Source organism: Leptinotarsa decemlineata, unplaced genomic scaffold (assembly GCF_025532065.1).
Source record: "Leptinotarsa decemlineata unplaced genomic scaffold, Ldec_3_MD MMD2_tig00000882_RagTag_RagTag, whole genome shotgun sequence".
In the NCBI taxonomy this organism is placed as follows: Eukaryota; Metazoa; Arthropoda; class Insecta; order Coleoptera; family Chrysomelidae; genus Leptinotarsa; species Leptinotarsa decemlineata.
In genome coordinates this window covers 21,789,842-21,815,148 of record NW_027412556.1, presented here as the reverse complement: position 1 = coordinate 21,815,148, position 25,307 = coordinate 21,789,842, and the positions used below count along the sequence as shown (strand labels likewise).

At 34.7% G+C, this 25,307-nt stretch overlaps 1 protein-coding gene across 2 annotated transcripts in view; it reads right to left on the bottom strand.

Moving 5' to 3' along the window:
- The window catches only part of Osi15 (DUF1676 domain-containing protein Osi15), a 50,667-nt gene that overhangs the window by 11,926 nt on the left and 13,434 nt on the right, over positions 1-25,307 (bottom strand). Inside the window, exon 1 of one of the 2 annotated variants that reach the window (XM_074175214.1) lies at positions 13,521-13,939. The exons of the other annotated variant lie outside the window; for it this stretch is intronic. Within the exon in view, the coding sequence (XP_074031315.1) occupies positions 13,521-13,812 (292 nt within the window). The 5' untranslated portion in view covers positions 13,813-13,939. Of the gene's footprint in view, positions 1-13,520; positions 13,940-25,307 lie in introns of those variants that run through there. 2 annotated transcript variants of the gene reach the window in all.

Here is a 25,307-nt window from a genome sequence, read left to right as displayed (position 1 = left end):
TGAGAATGTCCATTTTTGTTTCTTTTTTCATTCTGATCTCCTACGACGTAGTAACGGCTACTATATATCCATCAATTTAGTATATTTACTATACCCAGTATACTTTTTGTGCCATTTCTCCATTCATAACGGTAATTATTACTGAAGAAGGGTTGGTTGGGTAACAGGATCAATTAAAAAAACAACTGTTTTCTTGCCGACGTTTCGAATTCATTCAAATTCTCCTTCAGGGCTCGAAAAAAAGCGTCTTTTTGTTGATGCTAGTACTATTTTAAAAAACAGCAGACATATTAGATACATATTGAAAAAAATAAAAAAACATGGCAACAACCAAATTCCCGAGACAACACCAACACAAAACGACATGCATGGAACAAATTATCACTCATATCATTGTAGGCCATCGTTTTTAAAGCGGAGACAGTCATTAAAAAACTATTTGTTTATCTTTCATGTGACATAGCGTTATACTCTGAATTAAGTGGTCCAGATGTCCTCAAAACCAGGAGAATGGAAAAATGACACTAACCTGATCGAAAGTCAATTTGATGACATATGGTGAATATGTAACTGATCGCTGTCTGTGTGTCGAATGTGGTTTTCACTAGTCTAAAGTCATTTCAACTGGCTTATATAAAGAAGTGATGTCAATTTGTAAAATCACGATTGATATTTGTTGAAAAAACTTGATTCGACTGAAATTTCAGTTGAACATTTCCATAGTTTCCAAATCAACCATCCAGGCGTCAAGGAGAAAAGACAAAGAGATACCGATGATACAATCTGCAGACCAAAAGAATACTCATTAGTCAGAATTACGTTACTTCGACCTTCGATTAGGTCGACGATCTTTCCGGAAGAAGACATGTTCACGTTATTTCAACCTGATATTTACCACTGAGGGAAAAAATTCGAAGTAATTTACTTTGAAAATATCTCCCATTGGATATCAAATGATGACATGGAAAGTGACACATGATCTCTTTCCAAAAAGATTATTCTTGCCAAGCAAAATTTTCTGTGTTTCTACGTTCATAATAATCTTGGCCCCCATTACTTTCTGATTTAATAAAAAGAAGTGAATGAATTTCATATGATTTTTTGAGTTATTTACAAATTATTTATAAAATCACATTCTAGCAAAAAGAGGTGTCTTATGATATATCCTCTCATTTCTCAATAATCATCCATCAGGCTATCGTCGAATTGTCGAATTGAAATTATCATCAAATCGTTCTGTACTAGCTTAATTCCACACAAATATGGCTTTATTTCAAAATTAGGCCTGAAAGTCGACATTCACTACTTTATAGGGGACGAGTAACTACGTCTTCTAGATCATATGAGTATAAAGTAGAAACATCAAAACTCAGTGTGAGACTTGAAATCGATAGAAAGGCAATATCAATAGCCGGTTAAATTCATTTATTCCACTGACTTCATTCAATATTGAAACAACCAACTCCTCCCTATGAAGATAAAAGATTTTTAAGATTTTGAAATATGAAACATTGTCTAAGTTTGTGGAAATTCTCAACACCACCCGCATCAGGGATAAACCTTTAGTGGAGTTTTTGTCACTACAACTTTCCTATGATACCACACCCAATCACCGAGAAGTTTTCTCAGGAATTCAGAAAGAGAATAGAGAATAAAATAATATCCGGAAAATCTGAAGAAAATGTATGCTACTCTACCATCATTTTTTAAAGATTTTCACCAAACTAATGTTAGTGGTTAATGACAAGGTATTATTTACAAAAGTGTTTTCCAAGAATTGCCAAATTTTTGAAAACACGACCGTAAAGAACTCATAAATCAAATATTAACACCCTATGAATATCACTATGAATGTTATCACAAAAATATACATAGCAGTGTGATGTGATGAACTAGAAATTAAAACATTTGAATTCACAAAAAATGAATGAATGAATGAGAGCTGAAACATTTCTGAATGAAACTACAAGTGCAACAAATAGGTTGTTGTAAAGCAATTTTTACTTCTTATATTTTATGATTTTCAAAAAATATATGGAATATGTTGAATATATTCAGTGAAAGGCCGTTGGCGAGAGAGTTCTCCATCAGTCATTTTCTTTCTCAATCGATTTACTTTACTTGTGGAGTGAGAACGCTAACGTGCTGCTTTAACTTGAGATCAAAAACAGGTTATTCTTGAACTTGACACTACAAGTGGCATTGCAACAAGTGAATCTCTCTTTAATCTTTACTGTCGGTTGCTTGCATTCCATTCATTTTGTTTCGCCAAGATTTTCAAGTTTTGATTGTAGCATGTAGCAGGTTTGAATACAGGATTTCATTGTCAATTCATCAGAGGATCTGAATATTTTTATGAAATTATTGATGACTAATAATGGCACTGATACGGAAACGGGAATAAGTATCACACTAGATGATCATCAATATGTGATTATTGATCAGGTCGCTATTTCCTCACATTCGATAAGTGGAACGGATATTTGAGATTATTTTCAAGAGTTGTTTAAATCAGTGTTAGTTTCGATTCGTGTATCAATGGTCAATGTGAAACCTCCTGTAAGATCGCGGAGGTGTACCAATGCAACAGAAGTGTCAACTGAAACATTCATCGCCCTACTATTATATTTTGAAAATACATAAAAATTGTGTTTAAAATAGTGAAGACCACAAGAAGACGCTTTCATGATCAAAGTAAAATCGTGTCAAGTCAGTCTACTGACTTGACTCGACTTCATCTCCAGAAATTGAGTTCTTCTTCATTTCTTTTTTATTCGAAATCAATGGTATCGACTACTATGATCATTATTTTTGTGTTCTGGGTACTCTACGTTGTAACTTTTTGAGCTATCTTCGAATAAATGAATACTCGCGAGAAAAATATTTGGAGATCCGAACTCACGATTTTTAGATCATGAGGCACCACGTCTGCATCTTATTATTGAGGTTACGTTTTGAAGTTGAAGTCACTATCAATTTCAAAAATATGTCATTTACCTTCTGTATACAACCAGATTTGAAATTCTTTGTTCGAAAATTTTCTATCAACTTTCTGCCTTCAATTCAGTATTGAAATTTAGTTTTTTATTAAATTTGAGAACTTTATAGTTCACGATATTGGAACGTATTCATTGCTGAATTCGAAAAGTGTCAATTGACATATAAACGAATATGTATAGAATAATCTAATATCCATTAATATTATTTCTTTGGAAAAAAAACGCCGATGTTCAAAACTAAACTTTGACGGAGGCAATCCCTTCTAATATTTTTACACGCTTTATATTAGCTTCACTTGTATGTATGTATGTATGTAAGATTGTTTGTATGCATGTTTGTGTGTAACTCGGGATCTATATTGACAGAATTATCGGCATTATTGCTTGATCTATTCGCGGGCAGATGGCGCTGTACGTACCTATCAATTATTGCTTGATCTATTTGCGAACAGATGGCGCTGTACGTAACTATCAATTATTGCAATCAAATCAAATCAAAATGTACTTTATTGTTGAAGATGAAATCTCATTGACAAAGTGTTACTGTTGTATGAAATATAAGATACACAACTTAAAAGATATTGTCGAAGAAAAAAAATTATTGTCAAAGTGTTATTATTTTGAAGAATATAAGTTACACAAATTGAAAGTAATATTTGAATATTTGGTGATTTCAGCATTTTGGGGTGAAAAAGTAGTCAGAAAGTAATTATATATATGCTACATATTGAAATAAATAATAATAATAATAATAATAATAATGAATATTCTCATACAACACATAAATGCAAGTATGAGAATATAAAAACTATAAAGCATAAAAATATAAAAGTGAATAAATAGAAAACATTAGTGAGAATCAACTTCGCTTGAACTATTCGCGGACAGATGTCGCTATACGTAACCTCCTTGATCGGTTGTCCAAAAGAAAATCAGAATAAAAAACATATTGTAAGAATTATAAGTGTTAGCAAAATTTTGTTCTACAGATGAAATATTTAAATATTTTCAATTACCCATGATTCGGCACAGAAAAAGTTTTGAACGAAACGGAAGATACATTTTAAAATCTAATTCGATTATTTGAAAGCAAACCAGAATATGAGAAAACTTCATCGTAAATTGTACACCTAAAAAATTTAGTTACTCAAATATTTCCAAAAATCGAAAAATTTGAATTAAGGTGCTTGACATACATATCAAATCAAGAGATTGATTTGAAAAATAAAATTATCCTCTGAAAAAATAATTTTGGTTCATTAATATTTTGAATGAAATTTCAAATCAAAACATATCAAGACTGAATTGTTTTTTGAAATTATTACTTCAAATTTTCTCTTTACTTCGAAACAAATTTTACAACTGTCCGCCCTCTGTTGGAGACTAACTACATCTCATTATTACTATAGAATTTAAGACCTCAAACCAATGCTCAAACTTTATTATGTTGTTTGAGAGGAATTTTACGCCGTTTTCGTGCGCCGTCTGTTAAAGATATATAATACTAGTGACTAGAACTTAAAAAAGAAGTATTTTTGACAATAAATCGGACTAAAAAATGGAAAATAAATATAGTTTAAAAAAACTAAAAAACACACTTTTGAAGAACTTGAGTTCGAAACAATATAGAACGAAAAATATTGGTATTATTGTAAAAAAAGCGTGTGCGCTTTGTGCCATATTTTTATATATCAAGCGCACGTCGCTTTTTTCACAATAATACTAGTATTTTTCGTTCGTTATTGTTTTAAGCTAATTTAAAAAAAATATTTTCAAATTTTTCGTTCGATGTTCTTCAAAAGCGTGTTTTTCAGTTTTTTTAAACTATATTTATTCATATGTAATTTCCTTATATGTATATAGACATAAACGTGTAGGATATATATTTTATACATAGCACAGGATAGGATTTGAAATGAATATGAAAATAAAAATCAAATATTATTGCATATTGTGAATTGAAATTACAATTTTACTCCTCGATTTTTTTCAGTAAATAAATTTATGGCCTTGTCATAATTCAATTCGTGTGCAATTCCACGACTCGATAAGCGTTCGTAGCTCATAGACGATCGCAAATGAATTTTAATTACTTTCAGTTTGCTGAAACTTCCCTCACAGCTTTCGGATGTAGTAGAAACCGTAGAGTAAATTGAGTATCCCCTATTAAGAAAGGTCAAATGTCCCGTGACTCGTCTCTCCCCTGCTGGGGGCCAAACATTTTTTTTTTAATAATATTTTCCCAGCTTACTATCTGATGAAACATTCTGAAAAAATTTATTATTATAGGTGATGATAACACATTTGGAAAAAAATAATTTTTGGTCTCCAAAATCCCGTGCTCACAACTTGAAAAAATAAAACAAAAAAATTTAAAAAGGATACGTCAATTTTTTTTTCTGAAGACTTATAAAAAAATACACCTTCATGTATTTTTTCAGATTTTTCAAGGCCTGAGCACATTTTAAACGCCCATTTTTCGTAATTTTGATCGTTTTTTACATTTTTTTGTCCGTTTGTCACCATTCACAACACCTTGCGAGCTCGTTGAACTTGAAAATTGAATTCCTCAGAAAATTTCACATATATAAATTTTACTATAGAGCATTTTTATTCTTGTGATGAACAAATTGTCGTTTTAAGATTAGTAGTGATAAACGGGACTTTGCTGCGAATGGTGCATGTTCTTCTGAGCACTTGTAAAAATGATACGTTCTCTATGAAAATGTTTTTTTTTCTTATTCTATTGTTAAGTTCGTGGAAAGAACAGGGAAAGGATGCAATCGATTTCTTAACGTACTGTTTCCATATAACTTGTCAGGTAGGTAACGGTGTATATTTGAAGATCACTGAGCAGTATACTAGGTTGATATTATTTTCATGAAGTAATTATTCTTTCACATAAAAAAAAATTGTTCAAAAAATCGTTTTATCAATACAAGTATTTGCCAATCACATTTATATTAAAACATCGTGGTAAGAAATGTTCAATCTACGTCGCTATCTTTATCGATTACGGGACACATATTTTCCATATCGAAAATATTAGAGAGCATTTCTACAGGTCTAACGATCTTCGACTGATATCTTCCGTAAGAAAGGTGGTATATTAGGCCTGCGTCGTGAGAACAGCAGCCAACGGTTCGCTAACCATTCGCACATGTACAACATTATCCCAGATGGCATCAATACCAGCTCCGTCTTTGTCATGCTTAACGTAACATTTGTGCACTTTTGAACTAATGTGGCATGATCTTACCTCAAACCTAATAATGCATGTTGTGGAATTGGCCGCGGTGGTAGTGCGCCCGACTCACGATCGGAAGACCATGGGTTCGATTCCCGCCTCAACCAGATATTTTTCCGAGAGAATTTATCTGGTTGAAGCTGGAATGATTCTGATTCAAGATCATCCAAAATTAACTGGGGAAAATCCAGATCCTCCGAAGATGTGGTTTCAAATGGGATCGTTTTCCTGTTCAAGTTCTCTTCTTTTATCCTCTCCTCTAAATTGATAACTTTTGTGTTTTTTAGTTTCATGTGCTCTACAAGTCTTATTTTTTCGTCCAAATTGTTTAACCGTTTTCCAAAAAGATTTTGCAGGCAATTAGCAATTTGGCAGTGACCCTCACCTTTCAAAAACTCAACAACATCGCGAAATCCAGAATTTTACTGATTCCTTCCGGATCTTGTAGTATGCCGTGCAAATCTATAACGTATCCATTCGAGGTACAAATAGTAAAAGGCTTACAAAATGGTGGGAACGGGATTTTGGGGACCAAAAAAATTTTTTTCCAACGTGTTATCATCACCTATACAAATGATTTTTTTCTGAATTTTTCATCAAATAGTGAGCCCCCGAAAAAATAAATTAAAAAAAACAATTATTTGCCTCCCCAGCAGGGGAAATGTGAGTCACGTGACCTATGGACCACCTCAAACATGTTTTGTCAGCCCGATTTACATATTCTATGGGTGAGTTTGGGTATTGGAGAATAGGGGATACCTATTTGCAGGGCAATATAAATACCTATTAGAAAAAGCATCCTGCTAATCATATTCATAGATTTGTCGCAAGAGATAAAAATCGTCTTTCCTTTCTATATCACCAAATGAAAGTGGACCTTACTCTTTCAAACAATGATGCATTGAATGAAATGAACAGACTAAGGAACATGTCCAACGATATCTCAAAAAAAAATCAATAGTGAAGAACATTTCTGAAAGCGAGCTTCAATTACATGATCTCAAAAAAATGTTTGACAATTGAATTTCATGAATTTATTAAGTTACACATTTCATATGATATAAGAGCTCGTCGCAAGATTAGGCAGTGCAGCTAAATAATAATATGATATATAACTGAATATATAATATAAGTAATTCTGCATTTCATTAGTTTGGACTTCCATTGTCTAATATGATACAAATTGATTTCCTGAAAAATTCCTGAAAAAATCTGTAACAAATTGAAAAGTCAGCTGAAAAATAACAGTTATATTAGGCAAAAAACTGAAATTACAATGAAATAAAATACAAGCAACAACCAAAAAAAAAATAACTATTAACACGAGATGAAAAATGAAAAAATGATTAACAAGAAATGAAAATTAAAAATTTAAAGATAGCGAATATAGCGAATATATATATGTGGAGTGGTTTGAAACTCTAGCCATTGAAGAAGCTCACAAGTAGCCCTGAGTCTGGTTGAGATACGTGGACCACACCTTCATAACATGGAATCACCGGAATGCAGAACTAGACACCTTCCTGAAGCACATCAACAACGTAAATCCTTCCATAAATTTGACAATGGAGAAGAAAGTCCACAGCGAATTGCCATTCTTAGACGTATTGCTGAAGACAACTGACACTAAATGGGAAACATCCGTATATCGAAAACCCACTCACACAGGACAGTATCTGAACCAGGATTCCAACCACCATCAAGAGAGAAATCATTAAGACTCTACCAGACCGAGCTTTCGGGGTCTGTAATACAAAGGAAGGTCTCCAAAAGGAACTAGGCATCAAAAATGATCTTCAACGAAATGGTTACTCTAAAGTGATGGTGGAACAGGCTTCAGATAGAAGACAACCAGAGCTCCACAAAAAAAAGCTGTCACAACCAGTACTTGTACTTCCCTACATCAGAGGATTGTCGGAAAGGATGAGAATGATAAGAATGATCGGGTTCAAGTATGACATCAGAATATGTTTCAGATCTGGGAGCACTATAAGTAGCAGCCTCACGAAAACCCGGCCACCAAACACGGACTGCGATTCCAAGAACTAAGAGGTCATTGCCGAGCACAAGAAAAATATACATTGATGAGAAACCAGCAAATCAGGAATAGCAGAGCATGTTTGGACTCATCAACATAACATCAAGTGATCTCAAGCTGGTTTAGGAGAAAATTCAAAGAAATCACATATATGTTGTCCAACAACGCATTTAGCCAAGTAAACGTCGAGATATGCAACATGTGGAAACCTTTAATCAAGCATAACATGATCAACTCCCGTCAAACGGTCAGCTTCCGTTAAAACCGATGAAGCGTAGAGAGGAAAGAGGGGATAGGTGAAAGCACTCGAATGACCTATAAATAGTCAGATCTCTGAGAAATAAGTCCTGTCATCACCCGGAGATGATTGTGGGTACCAACAATCGAAACGTCGTGAAGTAACTTGGTTTTGGAATCTTTCAGTTTTTAATTTTCAATTCTTGTTAATAACTTATCAATTTTCATCTCGTGTTATTGGTTCTTTTTTTTTATTTTTTGGTTGTTGCTTGTATTTTATTTCATTGTAATTTCAGTTTTTTGCTCGATATAATTGTTATTATTCAGCTAACTTTCTAATTTCTTACAGATTTTTTCAAGGATTTCAAATCAATTTATATCATATTAGAAAATGAAAGTTCGAACTAATGAAATGTACCATGAAACATTGTCAGCCACCTTCAAATAAGTAATTCTGAGAAACAAATATTTTTTTTTAATAGATAAACTTTCACATCATATAGATTGAGTTATGTAATGAATTGATGTGTTTGAATTGATTTGAAACTTATTTTTTCATTTTCAATTCGTGTCGATGCAAAATTGTTTTTGAAAATGTCGTAACTATTAGGTGATTCATTGAAATATTTCATGAGGTATATAGAAATGGCACTGACGGACTGAAAGCAGCTTGTCGATCTTCATACAAAAACACCACATACATCCACATAATATATATACAAATCATGTCAAATAAGATCATCAATTTTTGTCTACATGAATAACCATTAATCACAACATTCGAACATTTTCTATTTTGAGGATATATATTCTTATGTTAATATCACAAATTTTTACAAAATCCTTTTTTATTGTTTTTCGAGAACCCTTTTTTATACTTTTAATGAGTAAAATATTTTTTATTCATTCGAATTTGTAATTCAAATAGTAATCAAGAAAACTTTCGCAATGAGATGGACTACAGGAAGCCAGTGAGTGCAACTTTCTTATTTATGATTTTATATTATAGAAATGCAACCGTCTCCTTCTCTCATTGTTCCCATTTTTGTGATTGGTTTCTGTTCCAACATAGATCGCGAACCTTGTTCATTTTCCTCATATTCGAAGAACATGAACGTAACTAATTGACTCGAAATTGAGTTATTTCCGTATCATCAAATCACAGTTTCAAAAACAGTTGATCAGTGTCGGGAATCTTATTTGAGGAACAGTTATGATTATGAAAAACTATGGAATGATTATGAAAGTTTCGAAAAAATAGATATTCAAATTAACTATGAATATTCCAAAAAGACATTGTAGTTTTTGATTAATGAATTGAAATTTAGCATGTCAAAAAATATATACCAATTTTGAGTGGGTCTTATTGAAAAAAGGCCAGTCTTGTAGTTATTTAATCGAAAAACATTATTTTCTATAATTTGTGGTGCACTGTTTGGAACCTTTGGTATAGCTATGAATATTACTGGAGCTTTTTCCCAATACCAAACCGTTATTTTAACACCTCGTCACGTGTTTCGATCACCAAGTGAAAGAGGAAGATCCTAATTTACATAGTTTGCAGGTAGTGATTATATAGACAATATACGATTATTTCATGAATAATTTAAAGCTTATTCTGGAATAGGATCTCATGTCAACCTTGCTTTCCAATAATTCATCAATTCTTATATGAAAGTTCCCAAAGAAGTACCTACATTGTTTGACTCTAGCTGAAAGATTATTGTATTCCAAAAGGTATCTATGAAATAGAGTGGGGATATATTGTGCGGAAATAATGGGTACGAGGAGCATAAAGTTTGTAATTGTTTCTTGTGGAGTAGTGTACTAACGGGATAGTCCGAATGGGGTTTTACCTATGTGTTATACTTCAAAAGCCATTGCATTCGTCTATTCTGTAACTTATTTAAAAACAGTAAGTCATCACAGTAATCGAAATGAGGCTGTACAATTGTTTGGTATACTGTAACATATGTTTGAAAGTAAAGATTGACGTTAACTCTTGCAATTTTATTATTACTACTCTCGAATGTAGGACAGATAAGTGAGATAAACCAACTCATTTCATGCATTGTGGTTAATTGTATATATTTATAACAATAATGAAAATAAATAGATATATGCGATGAGGAATCGAAAAAAGAAAACTAAAATGAGATTTGAGTCAACCAATTGTCGTTTTTTTCCCAAACTTCAAAAGTTGAAATTGTTGCAAGCCAAAATCAAGATCTTATGTTTCGATCTATGATTATGATCGTTTAAAAGATAGCTGTTTCCAATGTTGTTCCAGTTTTGAAGAATACTTGTTCATCAATAATAATATTGGTTTAAGGCAATAATATTCCTAGGTATAGTGTTTTCAAAGATGGGTATAACAAAATGACATTTGAAACCTACAGGGTAAACATTTTTTGTGAATATGTGAAAAACGCCTGTTTATCATTGCGAAAATGATGTTCGTTATCATAATGACGTTTTCATAACATAAACAGAATGTTTCATTTTGAAATTTGAATACATCTTTGGAAGATCTATATAAGATCTATGTAAGGATACAAATATTCTGAAAAAAATTTCGAAATATTTAATCTCCCCAAACTACCTACACAGTAAGGTGTGGTAAACGTCTCTCGGAAAACAACTACTTCTTCGGCTAGTACCACGCTGGATATTGAATTATATCTGACAGATATTTATGCAAGATTCCTCACAGAGGCAAGCCTTGCAGATGTTTCTCGTTCATCGAGCAGTAGGATCATACTAAAATTATCCAATTAGATCACCTTCAGATCACGGTTTCGAAATATTACCTCTCGTCAGTACAAGAGATCCTACCCTTACAGCAATGTTTGGGACTCAATTAATTTCAACACGGCTCTGCTACCTTTGTCTGAGAGAAAAATTAATATTACTGGAGTTTCTTTCCAACACCTAATCGTTATTGTTAACACCTCGACATGAGTTTCGATCACAAAGTGATCATCTTCAAGAGAAAGACTTATTCTTCCTCTTAAAGATGATCTGAATATTTAATCTGAATATTTACCATGGAATAGCTCTCCTACCTATTTTAGCACAATTAGCTGAGAAACTGATTTAATTATTTCGAAGAGAATAGTTTTTTCTCAGAACATCAGTATGGTTTCAGGAAAGGAGAACATTTGTTGAGTTTGTAGTCGTTGGGTTTGAAGCCGCAACTTCCTCTCTGGCGGTTTTCGTTAACCACCGTAAAGCGTTTGACTGTGTCAATCCAACTTTACTAATAGACAAGTTGAAATTCTAACGGATTTTCTGACTCCGCAATAAAACTGATGACCTCATACCTTCCAAAATAGATCCCAAATAGTTCACTGCAATAATCAGAGCAGTTCAAGTCTGATAATATGCAAAAGTGTTCCAGAAGGAAGCGTTTTGGGATCGTTATTGTTCTTGATTTATATAAAAGACCTACCCAAAAGCATGGACGCATTAACAACCTTGTTTGCTGATGATACTACATTCGCAACCAGAATCGAAAAGAATTCTACAACAATTGATGAAATGATAGGATCGATCATCAATCAAGCTACTGAGTGGTTCACGGCAAACGAACTAAGTTTGAATACACGCAAGACTCAGACACCTATTTTCAATACCAAGCATACTGCCACTCAGAGCGTAAAATTTTTAGGACATATTATCGATCCCAATTCAAATTGGAAACTTCATTTAGATCAATTAACAAGCAAGTAATCAAAAGCAATATTTGCAATTAGATGGATGAAATCGCTAGTGAACTTGGAGGCAGCCATCTCTATTCACCATGGAATGTTCCACTGAATTATGACTTATGGTTCCAATTAACTAGGGCCAATCTTGCTACAATCAGTTGATATTCATTATCCAGAAAAGAGCCATTAGAGCTCTGGCCGGTATAACCCAGACTGAAAGCTGTAAACCATGGGTCATTAAGTTTACAATACTGACTCTGCTGGCAGCAACGAACTAACCCACATAAAAACGCATATGCATTTGTACACACTTAATGGAGATACACACAATTATTTGACTACGATGATATCCAATATCGCTATTCCAAATAACAGATTAACCTCTACGAATGAAAAATTTATTGGTATCAGATTATTCAACTCTCTACCAGACTTTATCAAGACTTTATTAAAGCAAAACTGAAAACTCACAATGTTCTGCCTATTATGACATCTTTGAATTTAGATTTCCTCAATATTAGGCGATAAACTGTGTGTAACATTATAAACCCATTGTAAGAAACATGTAAATAAAATTTATAAATTTTGAAATTTGGAATCCAAAAAACAGTGTCGTGAAAATGAATGATTATTAAGAAATCCAATATGTATATTTTAATCATAAACCAATTTTATTTAGATTTAGATTTAGGTGTAGTCAATGACTTGTCAAAACACTATGTCGTGTATTACTGACCAATAAAGTACAATACAATAAAAATATATTGACAGTACTAAATGCTTCTAGCTTTGTTTTCTTTTGTTCCAATGATCATCTACCAGTCCAATAAAATCGAATTTTTTCTTCCAATTTCATTATTTTACAATGATTCATTGTGGTGGCAGTTTCAGTGTGTATATTTGAATGATGCTCGTGTGATTTGATTTGCAATGTGACGAGAGTGACATTTGAAATTCCGAAAATATTGCGTTCAAAATAAAAAAAAAATAGTTTCCCTCTTATACCAGACAATATTCTTATTGAAAAATTAGTCATCATCTGAGAAAATGCACTCAATTTCTACGGTTTTATCTTGTTTTTACGATCGCGCATGAATATGAGTCTATAGACGATGAACAAAAGATTATCATAATTACTCAAGGACAATCTTCATTGGTACCTACCCTCCATTCCTATTTTATTATATTCTAGTTCCATCTGCATTCCACTATGAGCATGAGAATGATCAAATGGACACTTTGTTTAGATATTTCAATAATTATGAGAACTCAAATATTTTCAAAATTACCTGATTCTAAACTTCTGGCTTGGGAAGGAGAAATTCGCAGACTTATCTCGTGCTCTGTCAAAAATCTGGCGCCTCTTTCAAAGATGTCCTCATCATGTTTAACAGCAGTAGGTTTATCACTTCCACTGATTTTTTTAACAGAAAGATTTTCCCCTATGTCTCCACCTTCGTCCATATCGTCAATATACCGAATAATTTGATCTTCCAAACATTCTATTGATTCACAATCGGTTACACTGTCACATTTTGAAAAAACAATAATAAATAACAAACAGGTTACTATTTTGTACATTGTGCTTTTTTGGTACTGACAATCAATTCGCAAAAAGTGTTACTGTATTTATATTTTTAGGTCAAAAATGAGTGTGAGTGGGGGCGAAATTGAATAGAATATGTATCACGTACTTTGTAAATACCATGTTGGATCGTGTTTTGATACTCAATCGGATGAAGGTGTCGCGAATTCGTTGATTCGAATGAATGTCATACCGGTACCCATTCAATTTTGTATGCAACGAATGAAGCTTATTTTTAATTTATTCCTTGTAGTTCAATATGAGAGACGTTCACGAAGTCGAAAAATAACTTGTATGAAATGAGGACTTGGGTATTGATTCGTTCCACAAAGGAATTGAAATAGTTCAATTTCTATTGGTAATTTGGTTCTGAAAAAGTGAAACTGAGTACCTAATTCATGATTTTCGATTGCAGAAAGGTGCAAACATACAGTTTGAATTGATATTGTGGTGAATTGATAAAAATTCTTGCTAATGGCCCATTATAGTACTTGTTCAAATAGTTTAATATAGATTAACTTTGTCGATTATACTAAGTGATTTGGACGAATATTGCAAAAGTTATCACTAAAAGGTTAACTTCACGCAACGCAGTAAGCCATTATGCGTCGCGTCTACTGTAAGACCACGGGAAACGATACGCGGGGCTAGAGGGGCGGTCTTAGCAGTAGGGCGCCATCGCCGAGAACGCGACCCGAACGCGGACAGATGCGTGAGGGCAGACTTCGCTGACGGTTGTGTTAGTTTAGTTTTCCGAATATTCTATATAAGAAACATATATCGACTCTCGAAGCTATTTATTACATTACATTCATCCATCCTCATAAACTCCACGTATTTATAATATTATTAGAAGTAGGATTAGTCGGATTACCAATGTATTTCATTCTAATCTTCTGTTTTTTCCTGATGCTATAATTTATGAGTGGTTACCTATATGAAAGCAATGAAATTTCACTTATATGGAATACTGTCATCCTCAATGGCGGACATGAACTATATATACTGTATCCTGTAGCGTACCTGTGAATAGTATCTGATTCAATTACATGAATAATGTTTGGAGTACACATTGAATAAAAGAAAGTGTTTTTGTATAATTCCATGACCATATGAAAGTTGTTGTTTCGACAGTACTTTTTCATTCGTGACACTCAGTATTTATATAAAAGTAGTTGTTTCGAAAGTGCTTTTTGTCTGGAAGTAATTTCTTTGCATGATTTACACATCTTTGTAAAGAGTTCATTTTGAAATGTATTGCTTTTTTCTTTCCTCGAAAGTTTTTCACATTTCTGTATGAAGACAAGGAGTGGAAAGCTATCATTGTGCAATTCCACAAATATTGACAATTAGAAAATGTGGTAAACGTGTTTCATACAGAAAAAGTTGTTGATAATATGCAATAACGAAAAATTATATACGAGGATTTATAGTTATGCATAAACATCGTGTTGAAAGATACAAGGTTGGTTAAAACAATTCACATACATAGAATATTTTAGAAATGTTAGGAAATATGTTTGTGTTTGCCAATTCGAAATTATTACCAGTGTACGCCAACGAGAAGGCCAAAACATTTCGTACACCGTAAGGAAACTTAACAAAATTCAAAATAACAACACATCATAGAATGGTGGTATCATTTATTTCCAAATAGTATGGCTCTTTTCCAACAGACTACACGAATACCAATCTCTAAATTGATAGAGACGATTCATTGATTTCATCTTTTTTTTACTGAAATAGTATGGCTCTTTTCATTGAATAGACGGTTCATTTATTCGTCTAGTGGCATCTTTTCTTCACTCAAATAGTACGGCTCTTTCCATTGGATAGACTGAACGAACACTAATCTCTGAATTAATGGAGACGGTTCATCTATTCGTCTAGTGGCATTTTTTTCACTCAGATAGTATGGCTTCATTTATTAGACTGCACAAAAGGTAATATCTAAATTGATAGAGATGATTCATTAATTCGTATAATGACACATGTTAATTTGAATTTTGTTGATCATAGGAATGGGTAAGGGGCGTAGGAAGGATAGAAGGTATATAAAATCTGAGGTTATGACTGGTTGCTTTCTAGAGTGAGAAGTTTATCATTTTAGGGTCTACCTCAACCACATAAAGATTTGTGAAATGGATATTTTTCATTAGATCATGTGAAAAAGTAGAACAGTGTAATGTTGGTTTCAATGTTGTAACAGCAGTTTGTGATGGTTTGTATTTTTTAGTTTTTCGATTTCTTGAAACCGTATGGTATGGAGCGCCTCAGAAGAACGACATGCTTGTTGAATTTCTGTATTCAGCTGTGTTTCCTCCCAAAGCAAATATTGGGTAGCTATCACAGACTGATTACTACGATGTCTATAATCACCTTTGGGAATAATACCAGTGGTATTTGGTTTGAGAAAATTCCTGAGAAATACTTCATTGCATGGTGAGGCAATCGTTACGGCGAAAACATAAGTTTCAGCAACTCTTTCCGAATGCCATTTCATGAGGGAAGAACGTGCCCCTGAAACAAGGTTATCCGGAGAATAAAATTCAAGAGTGGGAATAGAACCCTTATAATTATGATTTTCCACACGGTTAAAAAGATGCGGGAAGTATCCCTTTTTCAACTCTGAAATTCCAACAGATTTGGGAAGTTTTGCTAAAGCCATTGGAAAATAATTGAGGGAATCCAAAAATTTTACATTTCCGACGGTCATTGATATGAGCTTACTCCCGCGCATGATTAGATCATGATTGTTCATCTTTTATGATCTGAAGACTCGTCAGGAGAGTATGCAGGACTATGGATTGATACTTCACGAGCCGAATTCGTGTATTTTTTGGCAAAGCTGTGACGCTTGCCTCGAAACCGACCAACAAATTTGCAGAAACATTGGTGTACGTCTACAAATTCTCAAGTGCCACGATCCCATCCCTCCATTTGTTCACCACGTATTGACCATGAGGAAAAAATCCAAAACAATCATAGTTATCGCTCACAATGGAGTAGGCTTTGACCATTAATTCATCGTGAATTATATTCCAACACAAACTGACCTAACCCCTGATCTGATCATGCGCGGAAGTAAGCTCATATTAATGACCATCGGAAATGTAAAATTTTCAGATTCTCTTAATTATTTCCTAATGACTTTGGCAAAACTTTCCAAATCTTTAAGATTTTCAGAGTTGAAGAAGGGATACTTCCCGCATCTTTTTAACCGTGTGGAAAATCAGAATTATAAGGGTACTATTCCTTCTCTTGAATTCTATTCTCCGGATAACCTTGTTTCAGAGGCACGTTCTTCCCTCATGAAATGGCATTCGGAAAGAGTCACTGAAAATAATTTCCAATTTTTCTCGAAAAATCATAAATTATAGTATTTCAGATGTTGAAATCCTGACCAAAGCCTGTTTGAAATTTCGTCAACTCATGTTAACTGAAACGAATGTATGTCCATTCACAGAAGCCGTAACGATTGCCTCAACATGCAATAAAGTATTTCGCAGGAATTTTCTCAAATCAAATACCATTGGTATTATTCCCGAGGGTGGTTATCGTAATAATCAGTCTGTGATAGCCACCCAATGGTTGCTCTGGGAGGAAAAACAGCGAAGCATGTCGTTCTTCTGAGGCGCTCGTTGGCAATTTCAAAGTTGATGGTTGGTGTTCAGAAACCAATCAGGTTCTAGAGTTTCAGGGTTTCAGTCATCAAAAAGTGAGAATGTGACTTTCGCCGGGAACTTTCTGAGGAAATTCAACGATTTACCGTGAATTTCCAATTGGTAATCCCAAAAGTACTAGTTGGTGAAGAAGAATGCGATGTTTCTCTCTTCTCCATCTCAGGACTCATAAAGTGTACGATACTCCCTACTCAAAGTCTCTTTCACCCTGTTCTGCCACAGAAAATGAACATTTCTTTGTTAAACATGACTTGAGATCGCTGGCTAAGCTCATGTTGAATTCATTTTGGGGTAAGTTTTGTCAGCGTGAGAATCAGCCTAAAACATCTATTGTCTATCAGGCAGCTGAATTCTTCAAAATGATTACTGATTCCCCTCGTGTCATCAATTCCGCATTATCAATAAATGAGGACACCCTGATTGTCAACTGGAAAATCAGAAGTGAAAGTTTTGATCGCCTTTCAACAGTCAATGTGGTTATTCCTGCATACGTCACAGCATTGGCGCGTCTGAAACTATACATTTTTTTAGAGAGACTTGATGACAGAGCCCTGTATTACGATACAGATTCTGTGATCAACGTGTATAAATCGAAGGAATATGACATCCCCACAGGACAATTTATTGGTGATATGACAGATGAATTAGCAAGCTACGGCCCTGGCTCACATATATCCAAATTTGTATCCGCAGGCTCTTAAAATTATAGTTTCAAACTTTGGAACACTAGATAACAAGATTTTACAGTCGTTTGCAAAGTGGAGGGCATATGCCTAAACTACGATGCCTCACTTATGATAAATTTCGACTCAATAAAAGAAACTACTCTGAACCATGGAAACCCCATCGAAATTTCAAGCAAACAGATAAAAAGTTCCAAAGAACACAAAGTCATTACCGTTGATCTCATCAAAAAGTACGAACCTGTATGCCTTAAATGTCAATTTCAGTCTGATAACACCTCCATACCATACGGTTTCAAGAAATCAAAAAACTAAAAAATACAAACCATCACAAACTTCTGTTACAACATTGAAACAAACATTACACTGTTCTGATTTTTCACATGATCTAACCAAAAATATTCACTTCACAAATCTTTATGTGTTGAGGTAGCCCCTAAAATGATAAAATCTTCACTCCAAAAAGCAACCAGTCATAACCTCATATTTTATATACCATCTATCCTTCCTATGCCCCTTACCCATTTTATGATTGACAAAATTCAAACTGACATGTGTCATTATACGAATCAATGAATCATCTCTATCAATTTAGAGATTACCCTTTGTGCAGTCTAATAAATGAAACGAGCCTTACTATTTGAGTGAAAAAGATGCCACTAGACGAATAGATGAACCGTCTTCATTCATTTAGAGATTAGTGTTCGTGTAGTCTGTTCAATGAAAAGAGTCATACTATTTGAGTAAAAAAAAGATGCCACTAGACGAATAAATGAACCGTCTATTCAATAAAAAGAGCCATACTATTTGAGTAAAAAAAGATGCCACTACACAAATTAATGAATCGTCTCTATCAATTTAGAGATAAGTATTCGTATAGTCTGTTGAAAAAGAGCCATACTATTTGGAAAAAAAATACCACCATTCTATGATGTGTTGTTATTTTGAATTTTGTTAAGTTTCCTTATAGTGTACCAACTGTTTTGGCCTCCTCGTTGGCATACACTGGTAACAATTTTGAATTGGCAAACAAAAACATATTCTCTTTCGTTTCTCAAATATCCTATGTATGTGAATTGTTTTTACCAAACTTGCACCTTTCAACACAATATTTATGCATAACTATGAACCCTCGTATATAATTTTTTGTTATTGCATATTTTCGACAACTTTTTCTATATGAGATTACTTTTTGAATTTTTCGTTACTTCATTGTTCTCAGTCATATTCTATAATATTTGTATTTGTATATATTATAACTAATTTTAGTCATTATCTCTTATTATCACTCCAAAAATTTCCGACTAACTTTAGTGACTGTATAATTTTTATATTTTTAGGTACTTTTTCACTACTTGTGAAAATGTGACAAAAAATGTTACAGTATCTGACACGATGTGACGAACGAACAGATGAACGTTCGACCGGTGCGGTCGAACAAACGGTTTTTTGTTTCCTGTTAAAGTACAATTTTTTTTCAAACGTTGTATTTTGATACGAGCTGTATACGTTCCTCTCGAACAAATAAAAGGACGAACGAACGACCAGGCGGGCTAACTAACTGACGAACGAGCAAGCAAACAAATGAATTAGTTGCTCTGTATATATAGAAATGAACAATGGCTCGAATAATAACAATTGTTTTAAAATGTTCATATTTTTTCGTACTTCACTACTCTACACATTTAAGGAAATTTTGATTCTGGTTCCCACGTTTCACATGGGAATGCTTTCGCGAAGAATTTCTCACTCCATATTATAAAGAATCTTTCTCTCAATTACACTCCAAATGTCTCATGAAATTTCATTTTTCTCTAGGTCTGAGGAAATTTCGATTCTAGTTTCTATCATAATAGATATACTGCCATTCTGTCATGCATTATTTGTTTTCAGGACCTCGTTAAACTGTCATCTTTTTCCACAAATAATGAAATTTGTCACACCTTGTACACATTGATGTCATGTTTTTTTTCTTGATGCATTTTGACACACCATATACACACTGAAGGATCGCATGTTGAAACGTCAGGACCCCGATACGAAAACAATAAACGGTTGAAGCGCCTGTAAAACATATTTTCAAAAGTTAACTCTACTACATTTTTGTATATTAATACGTTCCTCATTGTGATCGCACGTTAAACGGTCATGTTTTTTTAAACGACGTTTTTTGAAACATCCTGTACACATTGAGGGATTGCATGTTTGAAAGTTAGGACACCGGCACGAAAACGGGAAACGATCGAAAAAAAAAACGGCCGGAATGCCTGTAAAACAACATATTTTCGAACGTTAACTCCACGAAACTTCTGAATATGAATACGTTCCTCATTGGGATCGCACGTTGGAATGCTACACTTTCCTTAAACTAATATTTTTACACATTTTCCAGTGGAATCACACGTTGAAACGCTACGCTCCTGTTGAACTGCTGTTTTTTTTTTAATGACGTATTTTAAGACACTCTCTACACATTGAGGAATCACATGTTGAAAATTAAGAGGCTCATTTAACTGCATTTTTCTTTCTCAAACGCTATACACACCCTGTAAACCCCGATGGCTGCCATGTTTTTTCTTGAATGATGTATTTTGACAAATGATATGTATTCTGAATGATGTATTTTGAAATGTCAGTGCTGTATACTATGCTCCTTCATTGTCCCAATTTTCAAACTTTCACTTCACAACACGCACGTTGAAATGTTAGGTCCCGTGGCTTAGTGCCCTTCTGGCCGCAATCTTTGTTTTTTTTTCTCTGTCGATGAATTCTGCATTTCTTCTTCTTCCATGTGACGTACTGTACGTGACGATGTGACTATTATTTACGAAGATGTGGCTTTGTGCCCTTCTGGCCGCAATCTTTGTTTTTTTCTGTTTATGAATCCTGAATTTTTTCTCCTTTCATTTGACGTGATGTACGTGACGATGCTAACATATTAACGAACATGTGGCTTTGTGCCCTTCTGCCCGCAATCGTTATTTTTTTCCTGTCGATGAATTCTGCATTTCTTCTCCTCCCATTCGACATGCTGAACGTGACGATGCTAACATTATTAACGAACATGTGGCTTTGTTTCCTTCTGCCCGCAATATTTTTTTTCTCTGTCGATGAATCCTGCATTTTTTCTTTTTTCATTTAATGTACTGTACGTCACAATGCTACTAATATTAACAAAGATGTGGCTTATTGCCGTTCTGGCAGCAATCCTCTGTTTTTTCTTTCTTATGAATTCTGCATTTTTTCTCTTTTCATTTGGCGTGCTGTGCGTGATGATTCGACTATTATTAACGAAAATGTGGCTCAGTGCCCTTCTGGTCGAAACTGCCATGTTCCTTAAATGACGTATTTTCAGAAACCCTGTATACATCGAAGAATCGCACGTTGAAACTATAGAGCTTGGTTAAACTTCCTTGTTTTTCTCAAATGGCGTATTTTTAGACACCCTGTACACATTGATGAATCGCACACTCAAGCGATAGAGCCCTGTTGGACTGTCTTTTTTTTAATGACGTATTTTGAGACACCCTGTATACATTGGCATCATTTTTTCTTCTTAAATTATGAGACTTCCTGTAAACCTCGATGACAGCCATGTTTTTTCTATTACGTTGGCAACCATGTTTTTTTCTTCAACGCTGGTAGCCATGTTTTTTCTTTAATCCGATTTTTCATTCATTATCATTATTATACCGTTATTTTTGTAATTCAGCCACGCCGTTATCTCTCAAATTAATCCATTCGATTCTCTCCGTGCTCTGCGCGCGGTAGCTTTTGATTGCTCGACTGGGTAATGACGAAAACTGGAGGAGTGGGGGTCTCCCAAAGAGTCGCGTCTCCTACGGATATTGAAGAACGAAAATCTGCATTAAATGGTGAAGCTGGTCCCACCAACCAACGTCGGGTGATAACAGTTATCATCCGAAGACGATTGTGAATACTAACAATCGAAACGTCGTGAGGTAACTTGGTTTGGAATCTTTCAATTTCATATTTTGAATTTCCATTTCTTGTTAATAATTTTTCAATTTTTTCAGCTCGTGATGATAGTTACATTTTTTTGGTTTTGTTTTGGTTGTTGCTTGTATGTTATTTCATTGTAATTTCAGTTTTTTGCTTAATAAAATTATTTTTCAGCTGATCTTTCAAATATTTCACATATTCTTTCAGGTATTTCAAATCAATTTATTTATATCATAGTAGACAATGGAAGTCCGAACTGATGAAATGCACCACACATCCCTCTGATAGAACATAACCTCTTACCGATGCTTCATAAGTCAGGCAAATTGCCGAAAGGATTTCTGCGTTCCAAAGAAAATATAGGTTTCAGGAAACCACAAAACAACACCAGAAATCACGAAGTCAAAAAATCTTGAAATACCAGGATGGATGCAAAAACTGTTGCAAGATAATTCGGACCACACACACCACCTCATTCATCAAACTCCACAATCTAGAGAAAAGATGATTGACATGTCATTTCAGAAGAAAACAGATTGGTGACAGCGATGCCAGGTCGAATACATTACCAGAGGTGTCACTCTACTTCCGCGGTCAGCAAAATGATGGACCTTGAATGAAGGTAACTCCTAACGGAATACTTAGGGTATTTCTATGGCCCAAATCCACCAAATCCCAGCATAGAGGATTGAATATGTATTGCAGAGAGATGAAAATCTCAATTATAAACAACGTTCAGTGGCGTTCAGTGGCGACCTTTCACATTGAACTACTAAAATCAAGTTTCGCATTTCGAAGTGGATCGAGAGCTAGTGAAAACTAGCCAGTAATAGCTTATAACTAGTAGAATAAAATTTTTACCTAAGAAACGAAATTTCCCTGCCCCTAGGAAGGACATTTCATCAGACTGTGAAGAGGAACAAACACCGAGAAAGAGGAAACTGTGACGGGTTAGGAGGTCAGAGTCTTTTTGCTTACTCTGGTGCGACAGAACCAAATTGAGACAATTCGTGGTGGAATGTGGAAGAAGAGATTAGAATAATGGAAAAACTTGCCAATATTCTGAGGATCTAACCTAGGAAGACTGGAACGAAAAAATGCTTACCTTCTCTTTCCACAACTACCCGTCCAAATAAGGATGAGATTGTTGTACAAAAAGTCCGCAACCGATTAGTAGGTACAAGGTAATTATCGATAATGAATTCAGTTTCCTTGAAGACAGAAAATCCCACTGATATGAAGGTTGACACCCTGTTGCAAGCAAGTATCATTTCTCGATTGTTAATACGATTGATACATGCAAGCCTGTGAAGGTCTGCATGTTGAACGTGAATGGAATTGGCAACAAATACCCCAGTGTTGTCAATTCCATTAATACACACAAAGTATATATGTTTCTGTCCGAAACTTAGCTTCGACAAGATCATAAACTGAAGCTGTGCCACTTTATTACCTTCCAGGCCTACCGTACTCAAGTACTGAGAAGCAATGAGGTAGCTATCATCATTAGAAAAGGTTTCGCACCTACGCAGTTGCCTCAGCAACGCAGTAAAATAGAACACGTGGGTGTAAAGTTTGTTGATGATACATGCGTATTTGCAGTGTACAGCCGGCCGGATGGACGCTTCGGTCCGTATGAGTGGACAACTTATCGAGTGTTGTCAGTGAGATGGTGATTGTGGGAGACCTCAACACTAGGAGGCGTGAGTGGAACTGCCACATTCAACCGAACGTCAACGGGAGTACGTAGTTTGAGTACTTCTCGAACAACAATAACAACATCGAGTTTGCTGACGAGACCACATATTTCCCCTAGGAAGTTTTGTCGTCCACCACGATTGAACTCGTCCTCAATAAAAACGTAAGCGATGCAAGCTGGTCACAGTGGATGAGGTCACAAAGCAACATCTCGAGAGCAGATCTTGATATGGTCTATGACTGTTTCGTCTCCATTATTCAGACGTCTAGGAACAGGTTAACGAAGAACAGTCACAGTCAAGACTATATTGCAAACAAAGTGACTCAGTAGCTATGATGATATAGTAGAGACCATCAAGCATTTGGGAAACATGTAGCCCCGGGGCTTACTGAAATCGAGGCAGTTCCATTTCGCAATCTTTCTCGTAAAGGTCTTGTGCAGCTAGTGCATATTGCCAACGCCATAATCAAACATCAATTGTATCCGGATTATTTGAAGTGTACGGAGATGGTGCCCAATAACAAGGCCTGAAAACTTAAATACCAGATCGATATCTATCGAGGGAGGGGAAAATACAGTTATGGTCCTGCTGAATATACAGAAATCCTTTGATGGGACTTGGACAAAAAGGGTTGGTCATGGTAAGGATTCTTGAATGTGACTAGAATTCTTGAAACCTGCCTGAGCGACTGAACTTTCCGACCTGCTCATTACCGCACTTGTACTCACTGTACAGGCATGACTTTCACATATTCTTGAGGAAGAATGTGGGTATTTATGTGAATGATACTGCAATTCACGCACATTCTTTTTCGAGCGAGGTGGCTGAGCAGTAACTGCAGATCCACCTCGACAAGTTAGTCGTGCCGTACTATTATAGAAACAAAATTGAGATCAACGCATCGAAAGCCGAACTCATTTACTGGGAGTAATCTTGGTTAGGTGCCTGAACTTTCAGGAACATCTGAGCTTGGAGATCCAGCTAACAGCTGCGGTGATAAAACGTACGTAACCGTTCATTGAATGGAACTCTAAGTTAAGTGAATATTATTGGAGATATATCCCAACACCAAACCGTTATTTTAACTTCTCGACACGTGTTGTCGAGGACCTCCAAGACCTCCAAGAAGGAAATTAAACTAAAATACGTACAATATTATCCTTTTTCATACTTTAGATACCTCTTCTAGGTACCTGCGTCTTGAGTGTCTCAAATTGATTTCACAATATTGCCTCATCTACTAGTCTTGAATTCATTTTATAGTGTTTTTATGTATGTATGTATTTCAATAAGCTATATAGTATACTATTTGGTATTGGTCCACGATCGATATTCATAATAATATTATGTTTACTTATTTCTACACCCTCATAGGCATCTAGATGCCTGTTGTTATTGTCTTTTTTAACTGTTCCTAATGAACTTAAGTCTATGGAATGGTGTTATTGCAAATATGATGGGC